This window comes from Otolemur garnettii, unplaced genomic scaffold (assembly GCF_000181295.1).
Source record: "Otolemur garnettii isolate 467f Iridium unplaced genomic scaffold, OtoGar3 scaffold00050, whole genome shotgun sequence".
NCBI lineage: Eukaryota > Metazoa > Chordata > Mammalia > Primates > Galagidae > Otolemur > Otolemur garnettii.
The window spans coordinates 9,258,112-9,271,020 of record NW_003852445.1 but is presented as its reverse complement, the minus strand read 5'-3'; the positions used below and the strand labels follow the sequence as shown (position 1 = coordinate 9,271,020).

Genomic DNA, 12,909 nt, shown 5'->3' with positions numbered 1-12,909 from the left:
AGTATTAAATCAAAGATACAGGATACAGAGTTAAGCCAATTTGAATTATTAAATGGATACTGCTATCTTGTAGCCATGATGTTCAAATGTTTTTTTATAAATGACTGTATAGACAGCTGACCTAATCAAAGGATTTCAGGAAATGAAAAAGCAGTTACATTATAGATCTGCTGTAGCTCTGAACATTGACTCAATACTTTGGCTTCTTAAGACTGGTCAAATACGAGATTTACCAGTACATATAAAAAGTAAAAGAAAATAAAAGCAAGTCTTCCCAATTTAATTAAAAACTTGGTTTTGCTTCCCTCTGAACTGTAGCATTTTCTGAAACTTGAGAAAAAACATTTGCTTACGACAGCTGTTAATTTCCTACAACTGAAATGCTTTCCATTCCCTTTAAAATAAGCCCTTCTTAAGCAGAATGTAGATCACATGTATCATCCAGACCAAAAAAGTTTGCCAGAACTACTCCTGTCATTTGCCCCAGTCCGGAATCTTCACATTCCGGGCAGAGCTCCAGCTGTTCCAGTTTAGTTGCCCAGTTGGGATTGGCTGCACCGCCTACTCTTTTCTCCACCCCTTCACTTTGAGTGGACGAAAGCTCTAGATGGGAGAGTAAATGTAAGCCCTTGTCACCAGGCTTTCTGAGTGCAGCTGGCACCATGGGTGTGCTCCAGAGCAGCTTCAGTTTGCTCTGAGCCCCCTGCCCTGCCTCCCCTTTCACCATGTTTCCTCTGGCAAGGTTTTAAAACCAGCAATTCAAGAAGATTTCTCCTCCTAAACTACATTAATCCAAAGTGTATTGCCTCTTGATTGCTGGAAAAGAATCTTAAATTTATTTCAAAAGTAACTTATAACAAACTTATTAAAAGTGATGAAAGGAGCATTAAGATTGATTAACGCTTATTTTTCACTGTGCCAAAGTGTGCAGTGTTTTTCAGAGGAAACTGTAACAGATCTGGTGAGTGTGCCATGCCAGTGGGGAGAATTGAATGTCCCTCATCTCCCTCTTTCCCTAGGGACAGTAGTCATGAGTGCCGAGTGTGCGGGGTCACAGAAGTGGGTCTTTCTGCATATGCAAAGCATATTTCTGGCCAGTTGCACAAAGATAACGTTGATGCCCAGGAAAGAGAAGATGATGGAAAGGCAGAGGAAGAAGAAGAAGATTATTTTGACAAGGAACTCATTCAGTTAATAAAACAAAGGAAAGAAAAAAGTCGGTAAGTAAGGAATTTTGATTTTTTTTTTTAAAGCCCATCTGTAACAGAACATAGTAAAGAATACATTTAGTACTTTTTCAAACTTTAGCACTTAAACTTATCTTAGTTATAAAGTTTAGTTTGAGGTTGCTATCTTATGCATAAAAGGACTATGGGATGCTTTCTTGAACCACTATATTATCTGCCTTAGAAAAACAAACTCAGGGTTATCCTTTTATAAGCTGACTACATCTACATATCTGAAGTTTTTGCCATATTGGGAGCTACATTTAGAACTGTTTTTATTGGTAAAGGTATTAGAATATAAGCTTCATTGAATAAATTATGTAATTTTTTTTTTAATTTAGAGACAGAGTCTCACTTTGTCACCCACAGTAAAGTGCTGTGGCATCACACCTCACAGCAATCTCCAGCTTTTGAGCTTAGGCGATTCTCTTGCCTCAGCCTGCCCAGTAGCTGGGACCATAGGCACCTACCACAACACCTGGCTATTTTTTGTTGCAGTTTGGCCAGGGCTGGGTTTGAACCCGCCCACCCTTAGTATATGGGGCTGGCACCCTACTCACTGAGCCACAGGCACTGCCACTGCAATATTTCTTGTTGCTAAAAATAGCAATTCATAGGGAAATTTTTTTTGCCTGATATAAATTAATATGGTGTCTCTCCAAGTTTGGTTTATCTCTTTGTCTTTGAATCCCCAGTGACTATCACAGTACTTGTTCTCTCTACATGCCTCTGTAAATATCTATTAAATAAGTTACATTTTAAATTTGACAGCATCAAGATCATATGAGCAATAAAAGTTTTCTAGCTTATACCTCATAATTTATATATATGCACTTATATATTCAGGTATTAGGTATTTATGTTTTTACCTTAACTGATTTGTGGTCTAAAGAGTTTAATTTTAAAATTTTTTAAGAGAGCTCCATAAGATAGAAATTTCCAGATATGAGTGCAAGAGAAAGAAGCACTGATGTGGTAGGATAATTTTTCAAGTCCTAAGACATGATGAGAAACATGTAAAATTCTAAAATAAAAACTTAAAAATCCTTCTTGAATACTGGTTTTACCTGATCTGTCCCTCCTTCTTAGTTAGAGGTTTGACTAAAAAGGAAAGTAGTTTTTACTCTATATGTTAAAAGGTTTCTGAACAAGTCCCTGAACGTGACTATCTTAGTCTTAAAACATTGAACATCCCTAATTTGACATGTTCTAAAATTTGAAAATTTTTAAGCTCCAACATGACATCACAAATGGAAAATTCCACATTCGAATTTATTAACAATTATACAATTATTTTAAAATACTGTATTAAAATTTACCTTCAGGATATGTGTATAAAATATATATGAAATGAAATGAACTTGTGTTTAAACTTGTATCCCCGCCCCAAGATATTTTGTGTATATGCAAATATTCCAAACTCCACAAAAATTGAAATCCGAAATACTTTTGGCCCAAGTATTTCTGATAAGAAACACTCAACCTGTAGCAACATGGTTCTTAAATTGTTTAGTTGCTTAGTCCTTCAAATGACATTCTCATTACTCTTAGTTTAGGTGTAATTTACTCTTTTTCCTTTTTTAGGGAGTTGGAACCTCTAGGAGACTGACTTCTGTTTTGCTCTTACATACTAGTGCCTTCATTAGCTTATCTGTGTAAATGATTAAATATGAAGTTTAACAGAGCTTCTCAGTAGAGTAGACATTCATATCATAGTTATAATTCTTTGAGTCTTCCAATATGCCTTGTTGACAGATAAAATTATCTACTTATTTATTTATTTATTTTCTTTTTGAGACAGAGTCTCACTTTGTTGCCCTTGGTAGAGTGCCATGGTGTCACAACTTACAGTAACCTCCAGCTCTTGGGCTTAGGTGATTCTCTTGCCTCAGCCTCCCGAGTAGCTGGGACTACAAGCACCTGCCACAATGCCTGGCTATTTTTTGTTGCAGTTTGGCCAGGGTCAGGTTTGAACCTGCCATCCTCAGTATATGGGGCCGGTGCCCTACTCACTGAGTCACAGGTGCACCCTGTCTACCTGTTTCTTCATGGTTCTTTTTATTTTTCCTTCATGAGATTTTTGACTTAAGATTGTTCTTTCTGGGCTGTGGGTTTAACTGTGGATCTAGCCAATTCATGATCCAATCTAAGAATTAGACTCTCTCTCTTTTTTTTTTTTAAGATAGAACCTCTCTCTGTCACCCTCAGTAGAGTGCCATGGCATCATTATAGCTCACAGCAACTTCAAATTCTTGGGCTCAAGCCATCCTCTTGCCTCCGCCTCCCAAGTAGCTGGGACTATAGACCCCTGCCATAATGCCTGGCTAATTTTTCTGTTTTTTTAGCAGAGATGGAGTCTCACTTTTGCTCAGGCTGATCTCAAACTCCTGAGCTTAAGCAATCTACCTCCCTCAGCATCCCAGAGTGCTAGGATTACAGATGTGAGCCACCCCACCTGGCCTAAGAATCGCCTAAGAATTTTTTTTTTGCATTTTTTGGCCGGAGCTGGGTTTGAACCTGCCACCTCCAGCATATGCTGGAGAGAATATGCCAAAGAATTTTACTTCGTGAGTGATTTATTCCCCATTTCTCTCATTTCAGATCACTTTAGTATGGCTGAGGCAAGGGTCTCCTTTGATGTCAAAAGTTGCATATTGCTTAGAATCAAAAAGTAAAAGCTTTTGGTTAATAGTTGTATATATTAAAAAATTCTGGCTAAAGTGGTTTATGCCTGTAATTCTAGCACTTTGGGAGGCCAAGACCAACTTGAACAACATAACAAGATCCCATCTTTAAAAAAAAAAATAGCTAGACATGTTGGTGCACACCTGTAGTCCCAGCTGCTTGAGAGGCTGAGGCAGGAGAGGATCACTTGAGCGCAAGAGTTTGAGGTTGCAGTGAGCTATGATGATGTTACTGTACTCTAGCCCAGGCAGCAGAGCAAGATCATGTCACCTAAAAAAAAAAAAAAAAAATTCTTCAAGTGTAGATAATAATATGTGGTACTTGTTATTTGGGGACTTGCAGTATTCTGTTTAGAAATTATTGTCATTTAGGGCAGTGCCTGTGGCTCAAGGAGTAGGGCGCCAGCCCCATATGCCGGAGGTGGTGGGTTCAAGCCCAGCCCCGGCCAAAAAAATAAGAAAGAAATTATTGTCATTTATAATTTGAGGGGATGTTTGAACTTTTAACAACTAATTCCATCTATGAAAAAGGAAGAACTTCCAATTTGTGTGTAAAATATTGAAGAGTTTGAAAGCTTTTAAAGCCAATACTAAGGTAAAGTTTAAGTCAAGTTCAGAGGAAGGAACCCAACTGCAGAAACTTTGTTTTAGCATTTTCATTCTATCAAGACCTAGTGGTTAGGAATACATTCTGGAGTCAGACTGCCAAGGTTTAAATCTCTGCTGTACTGTTTTTCTGGCTGTCTCATTCTAGGCAAGTTACTTAACCTCTTTAAACCTCCATTTCCTCATCTAAAAAGTAGGCAAGAATATTTGCCTCAGGATTGTGAAAATTAAGTGAGATAGGAGCAGCACCTGTGGCCGAGTGGGTAGGGCGCTGGCCCCACCCAAACTGCAACAAAATATAGCTAGGCATAGGGCAGCACTTGTGACTCAAAGGGGTTGGGCGCTGGCCCCATATATCGGAGGTGGCCAAAAACTGCAAAAAAAAACCCCAAAATAGCTAGGCATTGTGGAAGGCGCCTGTAGTCCCAGCTACTCAGGAGGCTGAGGCAAGAGAATTGCCTAAGCCCAGAAGTTGGAGGTTGCTGTGAGCTGTGACGCCACGGCATTCTACCAAGGGCTATAAAGTGAGACTCTGTCTCTTTTAAAAAAGAAAAGTTAAGTGAGATAATCTAGATAAAATGCTTAGCACCTAAGGCGCCAGCCACGTACACCTAAGGTGGCGGGTTTGAATCCAGCCCACCCCGCCAAACAACCATAATGGCTGCAACCAAAAAATAGCCGGGTGTTGTGGCGAGCGCCTATGGTCCCAGCTACTTGGGAGGCAGAGGCAGGAGACTCACTTGAGCCCAGGAGTTGGAGGTTGCTGTGAGCAGTGAAGCCATAGCACTCTACCCAGGGGGACAGCTTGAGGCTCTGTCTCAAAAAAAAAAAAAAAAAAAATGCTTAGCACCAAATGCCTGAAGGTAGATACTCAGTAAATTTTAGCTAGTATTACTCAGCATTCTGAGCACCTACCACATGCTAAGCATCATAAAGGCACACCATAGGGAATTTGTAGAGGATACGGTTTTTATATCTGTAGCTAGGATGTTTACTTACGTATCTGTGCTTCAAACAGCTGTAGCTTCTTTATAAAAACTTCTAGTTCATGGAGTACCTTATGATACTGTGGCTACTACCGTGTTTCTCTGAAAATAAGACACTATCTTATATTTTTTCTCAAGAAGGCACACTAGGGCTTATTTTCAGGGGATGTCTTATTTTTTATTAATTATACAACAATCTACATTTATGCAAATACAGTTAAGTCATCTTCTGGAACCTGACAGGGGGAGCCAACCTTGCTGGTGGGGCTGGCGCTAGTGATGTATGAACTCCTTTCCCCTAGCCCTTCGCATGTGCGCAATAGGATGCCTGTGACCGTAATTACCCCCCGAGCACCCGCGCAAGTGCAAATGGCTCATAGAAAGGAACTGTGTCAGATAAAAGGTATTCCAGTCTTCCTTACCGCTCTGTGCAGAAATTCATGGCGCTGCATAGCCACACCCATCACTAGGTATTATTATCAGGGTAGGGTTTATATTTAACAAATGCATTGAAATCCTGCTAGGGCTTATTTTTTGGGTAGGTCTTATTTTTGGGGAAACATGGTACTTAGTTGGTATGAACTATTTTACTCCTGTTTATGATCTTACTTATTTCCAGAAATCTGTTCTAAACCCTTCATGAACAGGAACTATATATGAAAGTTTTCTTTCTTTTTTTTGGTTGCAGTTTGGCTAGGCCAGGTTCAAACCAGCCACCCTCGGTATATGGGGCCAGCATCCTGGGTAGAGTGCTGTAGCATCACAGCTCACAGCAACCTCCAATTCCTGGGCTCAAGCAATTCTCCTGCCTCTGCCTCTCAAGTAGCTGGGACTACAGGTGCCCACCACAACGCCCAGCTATTTTTTGGTTGCAGCCATCATTGTTGTTTGGTGGGCCTGGGCTGGATTCGAACCTGCCAGCTCAGGTGTATGTAGCTGGTGCCTTACCCACTTGAGCCACAGGCACTGAGCCAGATATGGTTTAATTTTTAACAAATTGAGAAATATAACTTTAATTGTGGTATTTAAAGGTGTAAAAGCAACCACTATTAGATGGAAAAATAGAACCAGGCATGGTGGCTCCCAATCCTAACACTTTGGAAGGCCAAGCTGGGAAGGCTTGCTTGAGGCTAAGAGTTCAAGACCAGCCTGGACAACACAAGAAGACCTTATCTCTATAGAAAATAGAAATAATTAGTCAGAGATGGTGGCAGGTGCCTGTAGTCCTAGCTACTTGGGAGGCAGAGGTGAGGCTTTTACTTGAGCCCGGGAGTTTGAGGCTGGAGTGAGCTATGATTGTGACCAGCCTGGGTGACAGAATGAGACCCTATCTCTTTAGGTTTGTTTTTTTTGTTTGTTTGTTTTGGGGGGGTAGAGACAGAGTCTCACTTTATCACCCTCCATAGAGTGCCGTGGCATCACACAGCTCACAGCAACCTCAAACTCTTGGGTGTAAGCGATTCTCTTGCCTCAGCCTCCCAAGTACTGGGACTTCAGGCACCTGCCTCAATGCCTGGCTATTTTTTGTTGCAATTTGGCCAGGGCCGGGTTTGAACCCGCCACCCTCGGTATATGGGGTCGGTGCCCTACTCACTGAGCCACAGGCACCCCCCCCCAAGACCCTATCTCTTAAAAAAATAAAAAGGAAAGAAAAAAAAATGGGAAATTTGGTGTGTTGTGTCTTGAAAGGAAATATAAGAAGTTTTTTAGTTCATTAATGAAGAACTTTTTTTTTTTTTTCCCAGACAAGGTGAACCTTCCAATAGCAGCCAAGAAATAAACTCTGATGACAGGCGACCCCAACGGAGACGAGAAGACCGAATTCCTTACAAAGACAGAGAGAGTTACAGTCAGCAAACATGGCATCATCGTGGACCCCCACAGTGGGATTGGAAATGGGAGAAAGATGGCTTTAATAATAGTAGGAAAAACAGCTTTCCACATCCTTTGAGGAATAATGGTGGACCAAGAGGTTGTTCTGGGTGGCATAATGGTGTTGCAGGAGGCTCCTCAACTTGGTTTCACAGTCATAGTAATTCTGGAGGTGGTTGGCATTCAAATAGTGGAATGGTAGATTGGAATCATAATGGTACAGGAAGGAATTCCAGTTGGCATTCTGAAGGAACAGGTGGCTTTTCCAGTTGGCATATGAACAACAATAACGGAAACTGGAAATCCAATGTACGTAGTACAAATACCTGGAATTACAGTGGCCCAGGAGACAGATTTCAACCAGGCAGAAGCAGAAATTCTAACTGTCAAATGGAAGACATGACTGTGCTATGGAACAAGAAATCAAATAAGTCAAACAAATACAATCAACAGAGATATACTTGGCAGCGGAAAGAAAATGACAAAGTTGGTACAGTTTCCACATGTAGAGGTCCTTCTGAAGGATTTACAAGTGATAAATTTTCTTCTGAAGGCTTACTCGACTTCAGTTTTGAGCAGCCAGAAAACCAAAGCACTAAGAAAACAGATACTGCAGCTTCCAAAGTTAGTGGAAAGAATGGCAGTGGGGCAAGGGAAAAGCCCCAACGCTGGACTCCATACCCTTCCCAGAAGACTCTGGATTTACAGTCGGGTTTAAAAGAAGTCACTAGTAACAAGTCAGAAGTGACAGATAAGCCTTTATTTGATTTTAGCTTGATTTTAGCCACAGGAACACAAGAACTCCAACCTTATGAAACAAATAACTCCCGAACACTCAAAACACAGAAAGAAATGCTATCGTTTAGTCACAAAGCCACTTCTGACTGCACTGCTGCCTATGAGGCGGCGAGAAATGGCCCCATTACAGAAAAACCCGAACAAGAGCATAACTCAGCTAAGATGCCATCATTGAAATTCCCACTTCTTTCACTTCCAGCCACTAAATCATTTCCTCAAAAGCAAGATTCAAAGTTTCCCTCAAAAAACACCAAAACTAATTCCTTTTTCCCTGGAGAGCACTCACATCCCTTGAACAAACCCACTGGGGAAGATAACCAGGATTCTTACATATCCAAATTGCATAGTTCAAGTCCTTGTATTTTAAAAGCTAATAAAAGTACTTTTGAAGCTCAAAAGGAATCTGATGATGATTTAAATGAAACGTTACAAAAAGCCAAAGAGGTGCTACAGTGCCATGAGTCATTGCAAAATCCACTTCTTAGCACTTGTAAAAGGACCAAGAAGTATGCAAAAGCAAGTAGAAATGTAGAAGAATCTGAAAAAGGATCTTTGAAAATTGAATTTCAAGTACATGCATTAGAAGATGAAAGTGATGGAGAGACATCTGACACAGAAGAGCATGGAACAAAAATGGGAACCTTGGGGTCTGCAGCTACAGAAATTTTATCCTGTAGCACTCATACTGCTGGTGAGAAAGAGGGAGATGACCAAATCCTGAAAACATCTACGAAACTACCCACAGCCCCATGTCATTCCACAATTGACCAGAAAGAGTCTGAGTTGCAAATGGCATCCGGATCCAGTGGCCAACCCAGCTTATTGGTAGACTTGAAAACCTCTCTGGAGGATGCGCAGGTTAATGACCCTGTTAAATCTCATGTAACATTTGAAACAGATGGTTTTGAGAGTACTATCTTGGATGCAGAGCTTCAAAAAAGCGATACCAGTCAGCCTTCAGGCCCTGTCCTGCCTGAGCTAAGTAAGCTCGGCTTTCCTGCCTCACTCCAGAGAGATCTAACCCGGCACATAAGTTTGAAGAGCAAAACTGGAGCACACCTTCCCGAACCAAACCTCAATAGTGCTCGCCGCATTCGCAATATTAGTGGTCATAGAAAGAATGAGACAGAGAAGGAATCTGGACTCAAGCCAACCCTACGACAGATTCTAAATGCCTCTCGGAGAAATGTCAACTGGGAACAGGTCATTCAGCAAGTAACCAAGAAAAAGCAAGAGCTGGGCAAAGGCTTACCCAGGTGTGTGTTGTTTTTCAGTATCTTTTTTTCTTGCTTGCTTTTAAAGTTATCCTTTGACCCTGGTAAAGAGAATTCTACCTGTTTCGTTTAATTAAATGTTTGCTAAAAATATCCATTGTAGATGTCTGATTTACTATCAAAGAGTAACTGCTACTCTATGACAGACAGAATAAAGTTTTTATTAGTAGGGAATACAGGTTAAAACAGAAGCATACCTACCTGAGAAACAGACGGGGACATAGGAAAAAATCATCGGTAAATCCATCACTTTGGTTTATAGAGGCTAGAAAGTGCACCAAAAAAGTATGTCTATAAATCTGTGTCTTGTTCTGTATCTTAATTTTGGAATTAGTACAACTCTTTAAGTATAACTTTCTCATTACCTTTTACTTAGAACCTATGGATAGTTACTACAAAATGCTTTCTCTTAAGCACTTTTCTAATATTTTGGCTGTTCATCTCATGTTGAGATGCTAGACTTTTTGAATAGTAAAGCCATATTCAACATAGGTTTGCTACTCAGATATCATAATTCTGCTGCATTATAAGATACAGGCCTCCAGGTTTAGGGGACGTTCTTGTCCTTGTTGAAATAATGAATTTGTTTTTCCCCCTTTTTCTTTTTCATACCTTGAGTAGTACTTGAGATTATAAGTGTCTTAAAGCTTGTAGCATAGTGCCTGGCATTTGTAAGTGCTCAATAAAACAGTGTTTGTTTTGGTTTTTTGCTTTTAAAAATTATGTACTGTATTATAGATTTAGAGCTTCATATGAAATAAACTTCTCAATTTTTATTCCCTCAAATCTGTTCTCACAAATCTGTAATCTAGTACTTGTCACTTGATATTTACTTTATATCTGAATCACTTGTTAGACTGTGAACTCCTTGAGGACAGGAACCATCTTTTTCTTTCTAGTAACCTCAGTGGTTAACAGAGCTCGGCACATTAACGTGGCACCCCTCCTCCCAACCATGTCTTAAGCTTATGTTTTTTTTTTTTCTTCCTTTCTTAAGGTTTGGCATAGAAATGGTGCCTCTCGTGCCAAATGAACAGGAGGTCTTGGATTTGGATGGGGAGGCTGATCTGTCCAATTTAGAAGGATTCCAATGGGAAAGTGTTTCTATTTCCTCATCCCCTGGATTGGCAAGAAAGCGAAGCCTTTCTGAGAGCAGTGTGATCCTGGACAGGGCTCCTTCTGTATACAGCTTCTTCAGTGAGGAAGGCACAGGCAAAGAAAATGAGCCTCAGCAGCTGATTTCTCCTAGCAACCCACTGAGGACTGCAGAGAGTCAAAAAGCTGCTATGCACCTTAAACAGGAAGTGGCACCTCTGGCCACTTCCCTCGGAACAGGTGAAAGGGCCGAAAATGTAGCTACCCGAAGGCGACACAGTACACAGTTACCCTCTGATCATTTAATACCTTTGATGCATTCAGCAGAAGACCTTAACAGCCGAGAGAGGGCCTCACCACCTTCAGAGAATCAGAATGCCCAGGAGAGTAATGGAGAAGGAAATTCCCTATCATCAAATGTATCCTCAGCCCTTGCAGTCTCCAGTGTAGGTGATGCAGCCACAGATAGTAGCTGTACCTCTGGTGCTGAACAAAATGATGGCCACAGTATTAGAAAGAAACGAAGAGCCACTGGAGTGAGTATGATTTCCTATGATTTTTCTAGAACGTCTCATGTGGCAACGTGGTCATTTATAAGAAAGGTTTAAATGTAGGGGGCAGTGTCTGTGGCTCAAAGGAGTAGGGCACTGACCCCATATGCTGGAGGTGGCAGGTTCAAACCCAACCCCGGCCAAAAACTGCAAAAAAAAAAAAAAAAAGAAGGAAGGTTTAAGTTTAAGTTTTAATTTGTCTTGAGTATCTGGGAGTGTGGGTCTCTCAACTCTGAAATAATAGAAGAATTGTAAGGCTCTTAATTTTGTTCCACTTATTTCTTTCACTGAGTAATTCTACTGAATTAGATGTAACCTAATATGAATGTACAGTACCAGGAAAATATGAAGTCATCTCTAAAACTAGTCTCCAAGCCAGTGATTCTTTATATCATCTGACCAAGGATAAGTCACATCTTCAACTATAACTTAATCTGTTTTTATAGGTGCATTCTATACTGGTATTGAAGAAAGGCATTCTCCTGTTGCATTTTTAGGGAACTTAATGACTGTTGGATCTAGAAATGCTAGGCTTAACACTAACATGATTTTAACACTACTAGCGTGCAACTGTATGAGCACTATAGTATTTTTAGTCTGGGTTACTTTATCTTTTGTCCTTCAGTTACCCTGCCTGGCCTTCAAGAATCTTTTCTTTCACAGCCACCACTTATGCTTTTCTGGCATTTTTTTCACTAATAATGCTTAACCTGCTCTGGATTCCTTTCTGAAAAGAAAAAGTTTCAAGTGATGATAGAATCTGGAATGTGACACTGCCAGAAAATGAGCTCTTTTCTGTAATCCTGAGAGAGCAGATGAGGGCATGGGGTTTTAGACCTACTTTAAATTCCAGCTCTGCTCCTTTCAGCTAGACATTACGTAGTAGATTTTGTCAGATGGTTTGATATATACTTTAAGTTGACAGATTGTCTTATGACTAAGGTAATGTCTTGAAGCTTGTCTCATAGACTGTTTAGCTTTGTGTTGTAAAAGTTTTTCTTGCTGAAATTTAAAGTAGAGACTATGTCAAGATGGAACTGGCTTTATCCACGCTTCTGTCTGTGCCCTGCTTCACCAAATGGAATACTTGGCCTAAGCTCCATGGGCTTTACCACCTCTAGGATGCTAAGGATTTGACCTTGGATTCTTTTTTTTTTTTCTTATCAGATACGTTTATTCACCTAAAATTTGAATTTATACCATGTGTATGAGACTCGCACAGTCTTATTAAAGATGGTAGCAATAGTGAAGAATAGGGTTACAGCTATCTTAGAATTGATTCCTTTTCCTCTTCTTGGATAATGGCCGTTACATATTTACTGTTATTCAATTTTCTTTATCCCTCAGGATGGATCTTCTCCTGAACTCCCAAGTCTTGAGAGAAAAAATAAAAGAAGGAAAATTAAAGGAAAGAAAGGTATGCAACAGAATACTCTGATAGAAAGTTGTTCTTATAGCAATTCAGGTTTTTTATGAAGTTTTTTTTTTTTTTTTTTTTTTGAGACAAACTCTTGCTCTGTCACCCAAATTAGAGTGCAGTAGTGTGATATAGCTCTCTGCAGCCTCAAACTCCTGACCCAAAGTGATCCTCTTGTTTGGGCCTCCCAAAGTGTTGAGATTATAGACATGAGCTCTGCCAACCTGCTTTTTTTTTTTTTTTTTTTAACAACTTAGAGCAGAGCATAACTTGTGGTTATCAAACATTGATCATCCATTTGTTATTTACTGATATTATTTTTGTCTTTCTTTTTTTTTTTTTTTGAGACAGAGCCTCAAGCTGTCCCCCTGGGTAGCGTGCTGTGGCATCACAGCTCACA

The 12,909-nt window shown here is 40.1% G+C and overlaps 1 protein-coding gene across 3 annotated transcripts in view; it reads left to right on the top strand.

Moving 5' to 3' along the window:
- ZNF106 (zinc finger protein 106) overlaps positions 1 to 12,909 on the top strand; it is a 62,708-nt gene that overhangs the window by 25,731 nt on the left and 24,068 nt on the right. For 2 of the 3 annotated variants that reach the window (XM_023514290.1, XM_003791755.3), the window contains exons 4-7: positions 1,020 to 1,220; positions 7,248 to 9,428; positions 10,444 to 11,077; positions 12,440 to 12,509. In XM_023514290.1, the coding sequence (XP_023370058.1) occupies positions 1,020 to 1,220; positions 7,248 to 9,428; positions 10,444 to 11,077; positions 12,440 to 12,509 (3,086 nt within the window). The remainder of the gene's footprint in view (positions 1 to 1,019; positions 1,221 to 7,247; positions 9,429 to 10,443; positions 11,078 to 12,439; positions 12,510 to 12,909) is intronic. The other variant, XM_023514291.1, reaches the window with a different exon arrangement.